The sequence below is a fragment of the Pempheris klunzingeri genome, chromosome 14, assembly GCF_042242105.1.
Source record: "Pempheris klunzingeri isolate RE-2024b chromosome 14, fPemKlu1.hap1, whole genome shotgun sequence".
In the NCBI taxonomy this organism is placed as follows: Eukaryota; Metazoa; Chordata; class Actinopteri; order Acropomatiformes; family Pempheridae; genus Pempheris; species Pempheris klunzingeri.
The window spans coordinates 20,505,658-20,524,655 of record NC_092025.1 but is presented as its reverse complement, the minus strand read 5'-3'; the positions used below and the strand labels follow the sequence as shown (position 1 = coordinate 20,524,655).

Genomic DNA, 18,998 nt, shown 5'->3' with positions numbered 1-18,998 from the left:
TCAATTATGTCTTAACAATAAACTGAACTGAGCAAACAAACTTTGCATACTTTTACATCATTGCAGACTATTTAAGTGGATTTCTTTCCTTTCAGGTAGCCACTCATTTTCATGATTTCGAGTATAGATAGAAAAGAAGTGAAACGTGGTTGGGAAGCTGTAGTGTCAGTGCAGGGAGACACATGTGACTGGGCATTGTTGTAGGTAATCAATCACAGTGAATTTCTGTTGCTGCTGTTTCTGTCGTCAGACACGGCCTAATTCTCAAAACATGTTGCTGCATTCAAGGATAATTTAACATACCAGAATTGACAGTGGTCTGGAGTAAAGAATCACATTCATAAGCTTTCTGTCGTTTCAGAAAATGTATTTAAGATGACAACCAACAAGCAAACATGGCCATCATGAGAATAACAACATGATTTTGGTTATTTCTTTAACTACAAAAGGTAGCTGTAAATGGTTTGAGGCCAAATCTGAAGTTTCCTTGTCTGATGTTTGGGGCTGAGTTGCCGTTTTGTTTTCACTTTCACAAGCTGATTTCTGTTTTGGAGGGAGGTTATTTTCCCCCATTCCAGTGACAGCAATTTCCATGTTATTTTCTATACAACAAAAGCAGCTGCAGTAGCATTTGCTCAAAGCGGTTAAAAGGACAAGTCTGTCTATATTCTGTTTTTCCTCACTGTCGACAAATCCCACGGAGAGACCCAAACAAACAATAAACTGATGAGTATTGTGTATGTATCCAAAGCCTCATATATCTTATTCCTCTGTGCCACAGAGCTCCACTGTTCTGTTAAAACACATCAGTGAGCCACAGTTACACTAGGTGACATGTTCCTTCATTACCATGAACACAAACACTACAGTTTATTTTCAGTCCCACACACACAGTCCTGCTGCCCCAAATACTCACTGGAGCACCAAATGTAGATTAATCTGCTGCAGAAAATAGTCCCCAGCGAATACATTATGCCGTTCTGTTTGAGTAACCTCTTGATATAAACTACAGTTTTAGGAACTAACAGGTTTTTTTTAAATAACTGAATCATTTTTGTCATTTTGTTCTTCTTTGTCTTCAGTAGGAACCAGTGGGCTTGGGGTTGAAAGTAAGTAAAGTATTTAGAGATAGACCAACACGTCGTTGGTTTTGGTCTGTTCATGGGATTTGTTGTCAAACAGGGAAACAAAAAAAAAAAGTTTCATCCTTTAACCTTTTAAAATGACGGCTTAATAAAGCCTCACACATGCATGCTATAAGGGTTAGGATTAGCCGGTATGTTAAGAGGTTAATTTAATATTGTTCCACATGATCAAATAAATATGCCGATTTAGTTTCTCCAGTTTCTTCCAGTTGACTCACAACAGCTCCCCTGTTACCTCACCACAGATGTCATGTTAATGATTTGAACACAAGAGGCGAGCTTGTGATTGGTGATATTGGGCTATATACATGAAAATAACATATAAAAGAAATATTACTAGCAGAAAAGCCAAATCATCCAGGACATGTCGGAAAACACTGAAAACCTCATATAACAAACCATCAGTGTTTTTAATCTACCTGTTTTTTTGTATTAAGTTTCATCAAACGCTAAAAATAAATGTACTTTTTAAAAAACAAAACAAGACCAGAAAGTAATGAGCCCTTATTGAGCAACTAGTCACAGCGAACACATGGAGCACATCTGAAAAAAACATGTGAATACAGAGCCAGTTACCCTCCAGCTGAGGAATGATGGTGGATAAAGCTCTTGTTTTGAAGATGCCAGGTCCAGGACACAGACACAAACCTGACCACAGATGTTCGTCTTCCCCTGACAGGCCGACTCCTTTTAGGGCCATAAGGCTTCTGGCTCTTTGACGTGAGTCTGTGCTCGACCACAGAAGTTCTTTAACAACAGAGCTGCTTGTCGGACAGCCAATCCTGTTGCAGTCATTCAAACACAGAGTCTCTCTCACACACCATCAGATGCGAATAGAGACGCTCACTTGCTGTTTCCGAGAGCCATTTAGCATCTGCTCATCAGTTAACAGTTCCAGCATGAAGCCATAAAACCATAGAAAGGACTCTGTCCACTGATGGTGTGAATGACAGTGACACAGGCAGGTAGAAGACGTGAAACCGCCAAATCACCCATCAACCTCAGGAAAGATCTTCCCCAAGGGGGCTGCAGCTCTAATAAAATGTCTAAATGTGCATAAGAGCAGTCTGTGCAAATGAGTCTGTATACATGAGTGAAAATGGACAGAACAGGGAGGGTTGTTTACTAAAAGCTTTGTGAAACCCATTTTACAACAGCAGTGCTGTATGACAATCATTACCATGTTTGGGCCACACATTTTTTTACTTCTTTAAATTTACCTTGTGAAAGGTTGAATTTCAAAACAAGTTAGCAAATTCAAGTCCAACTTTCACTACCCAAAGGTTACCTAACGTATTAACTGATGCAGGACATCACAAACGTTTCCTTTAAAATTTAAAATTAGAGACAGACAACGAATTTCATTTAATAAATAACATCTAACGTAGGCATTGATGATATCTTGTGGGTAATGTTTGCATACAGACACATGCTGCCAGCATACATTATTTGTAAATATCGAGTGGAGTCAGAATTAGTGGAGCACAATGAGCACAGATGGCAACTCTTATTAAAATCAACACGTTTGAATGGTCACTCTTGCAGTACGATTAATAACCGTAATGCCAGTTATAATGATCCAAATAAACAAAGTCAGTGAAGCATAAGTCTGACTTGTTAACCAACCTTATTTTACTGAATATTCAACATCACTTATGTCGGAACATTACCTACTGTGTATGTGCACGCATGTAAGTACAAGTCTAATCAAACAATACTGCAGCTGTGTTTGAGAAGCATCGTGCCGACTCGCTCGGTGTGAAAAGGTCGACCCTGCAGTGCCACAGAAATGCACAACAGGTAAAAGCTCTCACTTCACTACACATCTACAACATATGAATACATGTATGAACTGAAGCCCCCCTGTTGCATACTTAGTAGTTTAAGAACGGAGAAGAGAACATTTAAAATGTTGAATGACTGACAGTCCTCTCAGGTGGAGAAACATTTCCTGATGTGCATAACGATCAGGAGGAATCCCACAACAACCGAAACCCATCAAAGCCTAAACAGAAGCACACTGAGGAAAATGTTAGTTACATTTCTCTATCTTAGGCATGATGCACCATGTTTTTATCTAAAGACATCCAGGAAAAGGTGAGGTTAAGTTTGGCCCTGTAATACATTACTGTTGGCCTGGTGAACAACCAACCCCCAAAAAAACTCACAGCCTGTTAGTTGGCATATTGAAGCTCCATCTGTAATGAGATGTTTTCATTTGCAGTTTATCCACATGATTAAACCATTTCATTTTGATGCTGTAGCAACCAATTAGGCCATCAGTGAGTCAAAACTGATGTACAGAGGGTGGTCGAGCTGTCATGAAAACTGCACTAGACAACTTGCAGAAGGGTTTGGAAGTCACTTTATCAGAGTTACAGACTCTCAGAATTTACAAAAAGACTTTGGCTTTGGCAAAAAGACCCTGAACTCATTGCATGGTTCACTCTCACCACACAACAACACTTTTTTCTTTCTTCGAAAAAAGACATTCATTCATTCTTCCATTCACAGAAGGCAGCTGTTTTCAAACAAACAAGCTCTATAAACCCGCTGTATACCACCTGCCCAGCGCCAAGTGGCAGAGAGGCACAGCTAGCAATAATTTGGTGAACATAGAGGAGAATTTAGCAGCGACAAAGGCAGATTTTCTGTCTCAGGACGAGATAACAGAGCTAAAAGCGAGTGAATATTAGAGAACCATTTTTTTTTGCAGTGTGTGTAATTAGGCAACTGTTTGTGAACAGGCTTGACTTATCAACTTTATAATAATACGTCAGTGCTCCAAAGAGGCCAAACAATCTGTTAATGCAGGTTTAAAACAAGCTGTTTGCATTCCATGAACAGTGTGGTCAGGTCCATAATAACTGTCTCCTCTAGGTAGCAAAGAACAGGGAAGTGTACCGTAAATACTGCGACTCAAACCCCCACCTTTTACACAGTGGAGACCACAAAGTATCAACGTCAATGACATCTTAAATAAAAATTAGGAATAATACATACATGTGTAGCATGCAGACTTTCATGTGCATCATTTCTAACAGCTGGAATAAAGAACCTCTTTTGTTTCTACTGTGAAACTAACCAATGGCAGTGATACAAGGACGTGATTGACCCGCACAATATGATCCAATGCTGGATCAGCATTTGAGGTGGTGATTAGAATAATTTCAGAGTTAAAGTACTTCTCTGTGAACAACTGAGCTTTTTCACCATCTGTGGAAAGTTTAAACTTTTTTTGTGACCAGCCTGTTTCAATAAAGGCTGAGCGGATTCTTTTTTTGTGTGTGTTGACTGTTGGGATGGGATGATGCTGTGGCGGCTGTGCACTTGGATAAGAAAGATGTGAGTATCTGTACTGTGGAGCAGTTGATGAGATTTTGGTCAGAATCAGCAGCCAGTGTGATAGAAAGAGATGAAGGTAAAAAAAAAAAAAAAAAAAATCACACTTTGGACTTTTCACTTTTTCTAATGAAATTCTTCCACAACACATGCGTGGCCTTGACCATTGATTCTATTCTATAACATAAGGTTTCTGAATGAAGCTAAACTCTGGTTTATGGACTACAAATACAGAACAAAACAGAACAGAACCCATTATTGAAAATGACCATTTACAAACGGTCACAGTATCATTTTGAAACTTGTCTTGTCAATCTCAAGTGAATTTGCACCTTGGCAGCACAGTAGGGGCTGACGATATCACAAAATTTGACTTTGAGCCGATACCAAGTGATACCAGGGTTAAAAAGACTGATCAGCAGAGGTGGGACCAAGTCATTGTTTTGCAAGTCACAAGTAAGTCTCAAGTCTTTGCCCTCGAGTCCCAAGTCAAGTCCCGAGTCAAGTCCCAAGTCCTACCATTTGAGTTTCAAGTCCTTTCGAGTCATTTTAACAACAGAGAAATAGTATTTACACAGATCATGTATGCTACAACATCTGTATTTATTCAAACCTTTTTTAGCAAGAACATTGTTCAAACACATTTGAAAGAAACAAATGCAAATGTAATTTGCACAAAAAGTGCTGACATTGTATTTCCATAGCATACTGCACTATAACTAGTTGCACAGCAGTTTCTGTCCTGTATTGTATTGATCTCACATCATATTTTCTTAGCCCTATAAGCTAGTGTTAGCTTAACTTACCCTTCTTTGTGCAGCTTCAAATGTCGATTGGAAGTTGTTGCGTCTCCGTCCGTAATCTTCGACCCACATGTTTTACATACTGCGATTCGTTTTTTGTTGACCACCTCGTAGTTTTTATACCCAAACGAAACTATCTTTGGTGTCATTTTTGCCAACTGGCGCGCTGCTTTATCCGCTTCATTGGTTGTCCTGTAATTTGATTGGTTGGATGCTGTCGGATCAAAACAACGTGGATCTAATTTGATTGGATGTCGTGCCGACAGCGCGCTTGCTCAGGTACACACACACACACACACACACATATATAGATATATAGCGGTCCATGTCAACATACTTTTTAATCTTTGGGTTTGGGGAAAGTAGCAAGTCTTTTCAAGTCAAAAGGGTCAAGTCCAAGTGAAGTCACGAGTTACTGATGTTAAAGTCCAAGTCGAGTTGCAAGTCTCTTTACATTTTGTCAAGTCGAGTCTAAAGTCATCAAATTCATGACTCGAGTCCACACCTCTGCTGATCAGTACTTTTTATTTTAAAAAGCAGGTAACACACTATCATGTCTGAACATTGTTGTACTGTATTAATAGGCTACTTTTGAGCACATTTTAATTACCACTAAATAACTGGCCAAACAAGAGGCATTTCTTTTTAGTGTTCTGTTAATTACCTAATCACAATCACGTCTAAACACACAGGCAATTCTTAAGGCAAATAGATGTTCATCTTGTGAAGAGGTGATCACTGCATATGCATAAAACATATCCCTTTTTTAATTGATCCCATTGATCCGCTAGTATCGGTACCCAAAACAAGAGATGTATTGGTAATATTGAGGGGACAGATCTGTCCAGGGAGCCCAGTGAGAAATGAGATTTAATTTAGCTGTATACTTGTTTTTATTACTTAATTATTTATTAAATACAATAAAATGTGAATTTGAAATTACTCTGTGTCTAATAAAGATAGAGGGTTTGGATGATAACTATTTCTCAATGTAACTGGTCTCATGTGCATCAAATGCTACAGGTGTGTGATGCCCTTCAGTCTAACTACTAAGTCTGACACACAACAGGTGACATTCTGTCTGACCCTAAAGCTCATCAAGAAGCAAAGTATGGGTAAAGAAAATGACTTATTGGACAATAAAGTTAATGTTTAATGATAAAAATCTGCCCTCTTTGCTAATAGCAATATGCTATAGATGATGCTGAAGATGATGAAGAAATCAAACAGATCAAACAGTCAATAAAATTATATTCTTAAAGAAAAGTGCATTATATTACAATAGTATAATAACAGTTGGCATATCATTTAGTGCTTTGGCCACAGTATATATGATGAGACGGTGAGCTAATCCATCCAGCTATCTTTACCTACTAATTTTAAAAAGCTTTATGAAAAGAAAGAAAATTGAAAAAGGCTGTTTTTTTCCAGAGATTGAAGCTCCTCGCCCAGCAGCAGACTGTGAACATGCTAACTCTAAAAGGAGGGAAAATGAGGTCTGTTTGGGGGCAACGTTGTGTGAGATGACTTGCGGCCGTCCGCCTCACCGACACAATGCTGCTGTCCTGCATTGTACCAACCAATTTGTTATCATGTGTCGCCCCACAAGATTGGAAAAGTCCCAAAAAAAGAAATAAACAGCCTGGTTAGCGGTATGGAAAGTTATTCAGCTGCATATACACAAAAGGTCCTACATAATGACTGAATCCTGGGGGCTTTTATGGATATGAAAATGAACATAACCTAGATATCAGGTAGGCACATATGCTGGAGGAAGCTCTCATTGTGAAACAACAGCACAAACAACAGCAACACATGCACGAACTGAAGGGGAAGGTGCATAGCTGGTTTTCAGTATTCGTGAAGTATTTTGCAGCATTTTACAGCAGATATAATCAAGAAGCTCACCTCCGAAGCATTCTGTGCACGTGGAAAGGACAACACATACCATGCTAGGGCTTTAGTGTTAACTGGGCCTGCAGAGGGAGGTGGAACAGTGACGCAGGAGATGCATGAGGGATTTATTAAAACATGACCCGCTAATCAGCTTGTGAGCACCAATAGACACATAATGAAAAAGTTAGTGAACTTTCATTTGCCAGTGCCTGAAAAATACTTGCATTAAAAGGACACCTGGATCTGCTGTGTATATCATTCTGAGAGGACGACGATGAGACTGTTTCAGCCTCAGCTCACGTTAGAGAAGCAAATGAAAAACTGTCGGGAACATAATAAAATGGACACCTGAACAATCCAAAGCAACCAAATACAACAGCCTGGGAATAATCATTTATGAAACCTGTCATGTTTAGTTTTTGTTGGGTCAGAGAGCTGCTCACTCAACATCAGAATGGAGTTCAGTACAACACTTGAAGTCATGGTGTCAAAAAAATAGTTAAATCTTCAATCTTGTCCAAAATCTATTTATCCCTATTTCTATGACTCATCACATACGTAGGGATGATCGAGCTTGAGTTTGTCACAGAGCTGCTGAGCAGAAATGCTCCCTCACGAAGATGGTTTCCTGCTGGCATGCAAACACACAGCCGGACTCTTACCAAAGACTCACCAGAACAAAAGCTGCAATGGTTAGTAAGTTCAAACACTTAATCTTAATGTATGTTGACATTCAGTAGAAAAGCAGGAACAAGCATGATCTTGTTATACCTGCTTGAAAATGTTTCCTTCCATCAATGGAGACAATCCTTCCTGATCCCCACACAGTAGCCTAAACCTAAACCAAAATTTGGTGTTGTGTGTCGGGTAGAATGGGAGGATTTCTTGAATAAAGTCAGTTAAACTGCATGGAAACTGGAAAAAAAAAAAACCATTGGGATGCCTTGGGATGAAAAGTTGTCTGTTGCACCTTTAAGAACAAACTCTGTGAGCCACAGGACACCCTCCTGCTCCAAGAGAGCAGAATCATTTCAGATAAGCAATTTTCCTCTGCTGTGCCCTGGTTTACTGCCACACCCTTTCTCTCTGAAAACCTACAGCGAGGTGATGAGAAAAGCAGTCGTTTCGGGTCTTTCTGCGGCTCTCAGGTGGCCTCCTCCTCCCCTCTGTGCTCTCTTTGGAAGCTGCTAAAGCATATTTCCTCCAAGATAATAAAACCAACAATAAATACTGTGGAATATAGGACTGTGGCTTCTGCCGACAGCATATTTTTCCTCATTTTTTTTTACTCTGCTTCCTTTTCAAAGCCCTGTCTGTCTGCTGATTTAATACAACCTCAGGTGCTTTTCATTGGACTTCATTGTGGGGACAGAGGCAGTGTTTTTTTGTTTTTTTTTAACTTGGTCAACCCTACCGCCCTGCCGGTGGGTCAGTTATTGCAAACTTTGATGAAATGTTCAAAACTTTATATCAAATTGTAGATACCAAGATACCAAATATATCAGACTGAATTTGGTGGAAATGCGTATAAAATGACGCAGGAGGCATTTTCAATAATTCTGTTTGATTTGATTGATTTTCCAAACTCTGACTTTAAGATGAAAGTGAAAAACAGGGCCCAAAGACAGAACTGACTGTCAGGTCTATTTGTTCAGCTACCCATAGACAAATTTTGTTGTGAGAGAGTTTTGAGAGGTTTATGAAATTGATGCAGAATTGATGTGACACGATCAGCTTGGTCATTTCCCTCAAGGAGGCACTACTCTGTTTGTCAGTCCACTCATGGCGATAGAGTGATCTTACAGAGTGATATTTCTTTTCCTGAGTAAACAATCTTTGGTTGAACGCAGACATGAGCTTGCAAAGACACGACGACCAGAAAACCAAGAGATTCATTTCAGCTGTTACAGAATTAACATTAGTAGTAAGCTTTTTGTCTTTTTTTGACTTTGTCAGAATGTCTGCTGTAACCAGGGCTGGCTATATTTTAAGTATCAGTATCAATACCAGCATTTACTTTTATCAAACGCCCCAGGCAAGTAGTATAGCCATACTTCAAACATTCTGGTGGCATCTCTGTGGGGTGAATAACTTCACCACCACAAACTGTATGGGTTGTAGCTGCTGCTGTAGTAGACAAATCACACTCCACACTAAATCGAGGAATGCTTGCAAGCAAAGCCATACAGGTATCATAGGACTGTGGTACTACTTGGTATTCAGTTATTTTGTTCAAATATACACAAGAGGTAAAATTGTGCATTTGTGCAACAAAAGGTTGAGTTATTGTGTGTGTATTATTGTGATTCGAGCACCTGACTCATTTACTATTCACAGAATTCACAGAAAATGCTAACAAAACACTTAAAGATTGAATGCAGTTGGAGCAGAACACCAATTTTGGCAGAAAAATGGTCACAATATCATTTATAAAAGTGAAAAAAGACGATTTATGTTGGTGCAACATGATCAACGTTTTGGCTTCTCACTGTGACTGCCCATTGTAATGTTCTCTCAGGCAAGTAGAGTCTGGACATTTTTTCTTCTGCCTGCTCAGTCAGAGCTGTAAACAAAGCCAACAGCTCATTAGGCCATAGGATTTACACTCAGCCTTGTCCATTAAGAGTCTGGTGGTCAGAGATGTGTATTGATGAAGGCAATCACAGCCACAGAACCATTAAACCAAACACTGGGCTCACTGAGTTTAACAACTGCAGTTCAGCCCATGGGTCACATGATCTGCCAAAGCAGGATGTGCACTGTTCAATGGATGTGACCTGGACAGGTTCTAAAAACACAGTGCCACATCACATGGAAAAGTCAAATGTGTGCAATAACCTGGATCTAAAATTAAAATGCATTATTGTTTTGAGTTAGAGTTAACAGTTAAAAAAGAAGGCAGCAGCACAAACTGCATATATTTGAGTGATGTTTGATATGCTAATGAATTTGGGGGATTAGCTGTGGGCTACCTTGCTTAGCCTGCCTCCACCACGATGCGGACATGGATAAGTAATGGAAAATGGATGGATAAATTGATGAATAATTGTCTGGAAGAATGACCAACTTTGCTTTTTTTGTGTGGATCAGAAATCGACTTGTCTCCACCTGCTCATCTGACATTCTCTGGACGTATGTAAAGGTTGAGAAACACTAAGCTCTTTGGGATTTGCCCTGAAAAGATTATGATTCAGTCACAGAGGAAGATGTGGTCGATGCCGGTGTTAACAGGCTCTTGAATAGAACAACAAACCAAGCCACTGTCTGAGTCATCTGGTGCAGCATTAGAGACACATTTTCTTTGAAGCTTTAAGCAGAAATTCAGTTATTTTCATTCTGGAAAGGAAGAACAGATTCCCTCTTATTCTCTTATTCTCCCACTCATAGATTTCACCTTTAGAAATCAAACAAGTTTTGATAAAAATGATTTTTGGAGGGCCACATATGGTAAAATATTCATGAATTCCGAAAAAATACATGCAGAGGGAAACCTATTGGTAAAAGGGGCAATTTTCAAATATTCTCTTGGCTGATGTAGAAGTCGAGAAACCTGAAATCTGAATCCTTTACTTTTTATTCCAGCTGGATTTTTTCCTTTTTTCTTCAACAGGGGATTTTTTTCACTTTCCATCTGGAAAAGGCTTTTTTTTTTTTTTTTTTTTTTTTTTTTTTTTTTTTTTAAGCTGTAACATAGTCTTGATCAGAATAGTAAAAAGCCCTCACACACACACACACACACACACACACACACACTCAGCACTCCCCTGAGCCTGTCACATCAATACGGTCAGAGTGATGGCAAACAGAGAGAAAAAGAGCAAAGCAGAGAGGGGGAAAGTTAAAAAAAGAAGGGTGACGAAGATACAAGGAGAGAGAGGGAATGAGGGTATGTGGTCCCCGTGCTTAGGATGAGGTAATACTACGGATGAAATCCAGACAACTATGACGAGACACATACAGTGTGTATATGTCGAGAAGAGACGGAGGGAAAAGGGGAGGGGAAAAAAGAAGAAAGTGGAAGTTTTGTCCCTTCTGCTTATAAACTGTATATTAGAAGTGGATATATAGTACATCACCCATTGGTTTGTGGACTACCATTTTGAATCCTTAGGTTTTGCATTGTGGTCATCTTTTTTTTTTTTTAATAGAGCCAGGAAGTGACACTCTGACTTGTTAGTCACAACGTAGTCCTGCCCTAAAGCATACCCTGGCTTATCGACTATTTTTAGAACAATTGTAGCTTTAAGGCATTGGCTTCACTTTTCAGACTTTAAGTCAGAAGGTACATTCACTTCTTTTTTAACAGTATATTTTAGCAAGCTGAATACTAACAGGCTGACTAGCCAGGAACATGCCAGCCCATGCTAGCCAGCGTACTAATTGATAGCGAGGAACGTGTCTTGCGGTATGTGCTACTTCCAGGAAACATTCTCTCTTTCAGTGTATAAACCCTGTGGTTCATTCTCTGTCACATATGCTCCTCATATCCTTCTGCAGCTCACAGGGACATGATAAAAGACACACACACCCCCAATAGAATGATTTACCACACAAGTTGCAAGACCAAACACAAAACTGTGTGTGTATATGGGTACATGTTTGAAAGCTGATGATAGAGAGTCTCTGCCTTTGTGTGTGTGACTACTCTTTCTGTCTGTTTGTGTGTGTGTGTGCGTGTGTGTGTGTGTGGTTCCCAGGTTCCCATCCCAGTATCCCCACTCGGCTGTTTAGTTTGGCCCGTCTCTGATCGCTGCAGAATAAACACCAGCCCTCACATTGATTCTTTCTATCACACTTGGCTCAGAACCTCAGTATCTTTCTGCTCTCCCATTTTCAATTTTAATCATCTTTATCCTCAAGAACTACTTAATTATGTAAGTCTGTTAGCTGTAAAATTATTGTATAATTAGTCGTCTGTTTATGTAAATGAACAGTACTGGCTTATTGGTCTCGTCTAAAAGAGAGATGCTTTGACAGGAAGTGATTTCGCCCTTAAAATTCGGTCCTCTTCCCTTAGCGTCTTACAAAACGGCTGCTTTTCTGTTGTTCTTCTCTCAGTATTAAAAGTAATTTTTCCCCCAGTGTCATGAACCCAGTGGTGGCAAACGCCTCCAAACCAAAACAACAAAAAAGCCAAGCAACATGAAAGCAAAATTACAAAAATACAAAAAGTTTTTTATCTCAAATCTACCAAGACTGTGCGTTTGTGTTGCTCTCAGTACAACCTCATTAAAACGAATCAGATAATCTCTGAACAACTGTTTGTTTCCTGCAGATACATGTGAACAATTGCACTTGATCTTCAGATCAACCCTCCTGGCTCGTGTCTCTGATGATGCGCTGCCAGGAGGGCAGCTCCACTCGCAGAGTGCAAAGATTAATTGCAGTTCTTTACAGATTTTATTTGAAATCGTACAGGAACAAAACGTTCATTGTTCATTCTACATGAGCTCAGACACTGTGTGGCACAGTGGCCTTATAAAACCTGAACAAATACCTCCTATCGCATTAAAGAAGCTAGTGAAGAGCGGAAACATGAAGTCAGAAACATCCCTCACAGTCTATTAAACCTCCTATTAATCTGGATTTAATCAAAATGGCATTTTAAGTTCACTGACACCATCTTCCAAAAACAAACATACACAAAAGGACTGTTTTTGTTCATTCAAAGTCTAAATTCTTCTGTGTGGATATTTGCACATGTTGTTCAGCCTGAGCAGACATCTCCGTCTCTGGATTACAGTCCAGGTGGCATTTGAGGTTCTGTCATATTGGTGATGAGTCCATCCAGGCATGAGGAAAAACTTACGGCAAAGTTTACAGAGAATGTCTGGCAAAGACTGTGTTTGGAAGAGCGTTGCCCTCCAGGTTTGAATGGAAGACCATATTTGGGCCGTGAGTTATGACAACTTTTTAGCAGAGGAGTAAATATTAGGACGGGCTGATGAAGAACAACGGAGAGGAGACGCTCCTGTAGAGTAAAGGCTCAGGGACAGTGAGCGATGAAAGAAAAGTGGAGGACAAATAGTGAGACTCAGTAATGAGGATTAGAGCAGCAGATTCTCACGGGTCGTGTTCACACTGCAGCTAAATGCGGTCGTCACTCCTCAGGAGAGACACAAATCTGGTTCAGTTCACGGATAGTTCGATTATGAGATGAAGAAAATAAACAACCACATTCCACCACAATAGCAATTTCAACAAAGTGCAGACTGGGTTGATTTCTCTCTTATGTATTCTATGCTGTTCTGAGGCTCAGATAATACCGAGGTCCTTTACTTAAACAAAGTACAATTGAAAGTATTCATATTCCTACTTATGCAAACGTAGATGTGAAGCTGCTAACAGCTCACAGACATCTGAAATACTGACAAGGCCCCACAACTGCACAATGATCTCTGTACGAGGTCATGGGCAAAAAAAAACAATTGACAGTTGGGGTGTCACAGAATAGTCGACTATCACAGCCACTAGTTGACACTGAGCATCATCTGGGGGAGCTGTTGACAAGTCTCCTTACACTCCTTACAACATGTATGTTAATGATCTGAACAGTCTAAAGATACAAAACACTTCTCTTTTCTAGCTCACGAACAAGAGTCTGTCGCTGAGCAGCTGCTCTCACTTGTTCCTCGGCTCAGTGGTGCACTGGGGACTACACTGTGTACAGAATGAATGAGAAACCTGGCTATGGGGCACACATTCGCTTTGGTCTGAGATGCTGAGTGTTGTATATGTACAACCTGTATATAAACAGACTTTCATTAATTAGTTACTGCAGTCAGACAGTAGCTCAAGCTCATACAAGCTTGCTGGAGGTTTAGACCAATCAGATGGTGACTCATTTGTGACAAAACTAAATAGTGAGGAGAAACAAAATCCCATGATATTGCTTATCACAACCTGACCTATCAGTGACCACCTCAACTGCCTTAAAAGGAAAACTGTGTGTTTTTTATTTTTCAATTTTCTTCTCCTAATAAGATGTTTTAGATAATATGGATGAACTGAATTTTAACTGCAGGGAACCTGATTAGTGAAATTAAATTAGATCAGATCAGCCTTCATCGTCTCCCTTGCAGAGGATTCATCCTGGGCATTTAAGAGAACACAACAGCACACAGCCTCTCCAAATACACACAATATATTTGTATACATACAATCATATTACAGTCAGCATGCAGTTTCACACACAACATGCCCACCAAGAATGTTACACGATGACCTACATTAACGTATGACTGGTTGATGTAATTGACTGTAGCAGCTCTCAAGTTTAATTCGATGGCATTCATGTATGATAATTGAACTTTCTTACATAACCAAAATAGGGTAAGATGCATATTCATAACAGCATTTCAGCAGTTATATTGGTATTCTTGTCTGTAATGAATTTAATGAATTAAATCTGTACACCCCCAAGCTTAGGGTTGTTTTTTTGCTTGGTTTGACAAGTATCCCATCACATAGCTGTGGTGGCACATGCACATAACTGGGATTTGATGGTGTGCCTTTCTTAATGCAAGATTTGTTTCTTAACTTGTTGATTTCCATGCCATATCAAAGGCATGATGACTGGAAATCAGTGGCTACTTGAAAAGCATTTAATATTGTATAAATGGATGTAAAGTGCAAACATTAAATGCAAGACAATAGCTGTGAAATATCTCCATCTTTCTGTTTTTCCTCGCTGCTGTGTGTAAATGTGGGAGTGTGCTACAGGATTATATGAAGCACAGGATTACATAATCAGTCTCAGCCAGTCAGTGAGCTTGACTGCTCGAACGTCATACGTTGATTCAATCCAAACACACACAGATGTAAGTGTACACACAGCTGGAGCCAGGTATCAGCTCTCACAGAGAAAGCAGAACCAGCTGTCTGAATCAAACACACACACAGAAAAAAAAAAAAAAAACTTTTCCCACACACACACACACACACACAAAGTGACGGAATATGAGGGATGCCTGGAGGTGTATGAAGCAGTCAGTGAGAGTCTGGATGTTACCGTACAGCTAAAGGATTATTCACCTCTCAACTTTTCAGTCTATCACTGAAGTTCATTTAAACCTCTGAAGGTGGCTGCATTGCGACTAAAAGCTTTTCAGCTCAGAAACCTTCATCATCTGTCCTGCAGTCTGCTGATCACTAACTATATTAGACTCACTACGACGTGTAGGCGTGTGTTTACGGGAAAGTGTGATTTTGGAGGATTTTTACAGCCACAAACATGATTTCACATTGTCAAGGTCATTAGAGTAAAGCTAAAAGAATCAATACACACACACACACATACACAAGGTTTCATTTTAGTCAGTATTCCCTTCATTAAGATCCTAGTTACATGCTACCACATGTGTTGAGGGTTAAGATTAAAGAACCAAATGTTCTGAATGAGCTGTTAAAATGCTGCTTGTTGGTAAGTCAAGTGTCTTTGGAAACCACCTCTTCCTGCACCTTTTCAACAGCAGAGTCATTAGCTCTGTGGAGGTGAGAATCTGATTCTCTGGAGTCGACTTGCATCGACACTGGGAAACAAGACACGTATCAGTGTAGGAGCCTTCATAGAAAACACCAGTTTATCATTTTCTGGGCCAGTTCTCAACAAAAGGAGCGCATACATTTCTGATTTCCTGCCTCGTTTACTGTGCCTACACATCCAACAGTTGTATGTTTACAGCAACAAGAAACAACTGTTCACAACTCATGTTTCATCTGATCAAAAACATAATTAGAAATAATCAAAAAGACCAATAATGCCAGAAAGTAATAAGCAGCTGAATAATGAACTGAAGAGAAATAGAAAACTAGATTGTGATGTTTAAACAATGTAATTATGCTTCTTAATTACTTCTGATCTACAATTCAATTTTATAAAATTTCAAACAAAGAAAAAAACTTGTAAGTTCCACAAGTAAGTTTTAAGTAAAGTTACAGGTGTTTTCTCTGCTGGTCAAGGTCATGAATTCACATGTCAAAGCTCATCAGTATTTGCGACGATTCAATAGAAATGAGCTGAAAAATGCTTCCCACTGCATTTAAACCTCTACAGGTTGCCATTTTTTCACATCCTTTTTGTTCCAGTGATGACATATTTCTAAGCTCCCTGTTTTGCATTCATTCAGCCCCTCATGTTTACACCTGAGACTGACTCACTACATGGTTGCAGCAGGTGGAGGGGAAGAGTCACGCTCGGGGTCACCAGAACATTTTCCCAGCCAGTTCAGTGAATTAACCTTCCAGTCACAAGTTCACCTAACAAGCCCACAGGCATGCATACACACCACAAGTCTACTACTCCAGGAAAATAAAGCTAAACCATTCCCCACAGCTTCAGCCCAACCACACACCATTTTCTCACCACACACACGCCGCAGCTCTGTGTGTCCCAAGACCACTAATCTATTAAAACCTGCTTTGTGTTAAGAGCAATGAAACTCTGCCAGAAGCCCGCTGAGGACAGCCAGTGCCATGAAGTACCTGCTAACCTCCCTGATCCGTCTGACGAAGACAGACTAAATAGTTCTCAGCGTGGACGTCATGCTGAGATTCCAGGAAGTTTGGAGCCGAGGACTCAGTTTAGCACCCTGAGAATCAACACACAAGTCAACCTCACAGTGTGCAACAAACACTGGAGAACATTCTGCTTCAATGAGACGTGAAACCTAAATCAGTCACAGCCACAGCTCACATGCTGGTGGGCTTGTGGAGCTGCCAACTACATGATGGAAAGAAACAATCAGGAGCTGACCACTGATATTATGACAGTGGTTTGAGATATTAACAGATAAGGGTGGTGTTATTTATTAAAATACATGTAACATGAGATTTTAACCTTTTCTCCCATCCCTAACATCAGTTTCTTGAACTATGCTTTGAGTTGCAGAAAACAAGGCTTTGCTGCTACCAAGATGCTGCTGCAACCTCGCATAAACTCCCCTTTCTGAATAATCTACGTTCACATCATCTCCCAACTCACCCCACAGCCGCCTCTCCCGCACGCTCCTCCAGAAGACATCCCAAGCCTTGTTGGTGGAGTCTTTCACATGCTCACTAAAGGATCTCCGCAGTGGAGTTTTTACAACTGAGGTCTGAGCCATATTCCATACGTTCAACAGTTACATATTCCCACTGAAAAAGACCTGCAGTTCTAGCCCATGTGGGCAGCATTCGCTCCGTCAAGGCTCATGCCGAGGGTGTGTTTGACTTGAGAGTTCACAGCAGAGAAGTGAGGAAGGAGGAGGAGGAGGAGGAGGACTGACACTTGATGCAAAAAGTCTGCATGCAATTTGTGAAACACCCCTGTCTTCTCCCTCCTTACCCCTCCCTCTCTAGAGCGTTGTCTGTAATGAATGTGAAGCAGAGCAAGAGTAAGAAGTGTTTTTCTTTTGTGCGTGTGTGTGTGTGTGTGTGTGTGTGTGTGTGTGTGTGCGTGCGCACATGCATTTTAGTGGGAAGTTAAAGGATTTGGCCGGCCTAAAAAGAGGAAATGACATTCAACCTGGGTTAGACATCAGCTGCACACACACTTAAATACACACATGCACACAAATGAAAACAAAGGAAGACACACACACACTATAAACACAAGCTTGAATTCTTTCTTCTTTACACACACACGCACACACACACATACACACACACACACAGCTGTGGATTGAAACCATGAAAAGGTTTAAGACAGGACCTGAGACTTGAAAGCAAAAACTTTCAAGTCTGAGTTGGACTTGCATAACCACACCTAATATTCAATCGTCAGGCCTCTGCACAGGAAGAAATATTTCTCACTTGCTTGACTGTCAGAGTTCAGACATGACAGACCTGCATCTTGAATTGGAATTACCCTTGAAGACTTTGTTTGAGAGACTTGGACTTATCTTGAGTAACTTTAGACCTGACTTACTCGATGTGTGACACCATGACACTTTGTTTAGGATGACTTGAGACTGAGTCAGAACATGTCTTGTAATGACCTGAGACTTGACTTATACCAGCATTCAGTGACTTAAGACTTGTCTTGAATTATCAATCAATCAATCTTTATTTATACAGAGCCAATTCATAACAGCGTTATCTCAAGACTATCTCAAAACTATTCAATATTTGATTGGAGACTTTTCTTAAATGACTTGAGACATGACATGACTTGATATTTCCAGAAATGTAAAGAAGTTTAGTAGTGAAAGTCCAGTGTGAATGAGTGAAGGATTTAAAACCAAAGGCAGCTTCAAAAATCTTGGAAAGCCTTTCAAAGTCTTTGCTCCCCCAAAGTATCATATGCAGTCAGTTACACACACACACACACACACACACACACACTCATCATCATCCATCATCATCATCATCACCATCATCATCACCACCACCACCATCAATGCTAAAATCTGTTTAAACACGCTTCCTCTCTTGGGAAAGAGGACAAATAAACAGTACAGGTCAGGGCTGCTGGGAAGCAGGAGGAGGAAGATAGAAATGTTGGAAGGGAGGAGGAGAGGGACAGAGGGGTGATAGGGACTCAATGGGTGACATCCCAAGGGTAACAAGGAAATGAGTGGACCTCCCAGAGTGGTTCAGTCCTATCTTTGGATTCAGCCTCAGTACTTTTACAATAGTGACTGAAAGGTTCAGCTCCAAGTATCATGCATTTAAGACATAACTTTTGTTAAAGGGCCAGTCTGTAGTATTTAGGGGGACATATTATATTAAACTAAGAATCGCTGTGTTTACGTTATCTTACAGTGAGTCCTTTATATCTACTTACAGAGCTGGTCATCTTCCTCAGAGTCAGCCATGGTGCATCGCCCAGATT

At 40.2% G+C, this 18,998-nt stretch overlaps 1 protein-coding gene across 1 annotated transcript in view; it reads right to left on the bottom strand.

Annotated features, from left to right (window-relative positions):
- LOC139213152 (rho GTPase-activating protein 7) overlaps positions 1-17,368 on the bottom strand; it is a 103,073-nt gene extending 85,705 nt beyond the window's left edge. Inside the window, exon 1 of the mRNA XM_070843788.1 lies at positions 17,169-17,368. Within this exon, the coding sequence (XP_070699889.1) occupies positions 17,169-17,289 (121 nt within the window). The 5' untranslated portion in view covers positions 17,290-17,368. The remainder of the gene's footprint in view (positions 1-17,168) is intronic.
- Between the last annotated feature and the right edge of the window lie 1,630 nt (positions 17,369-18,998).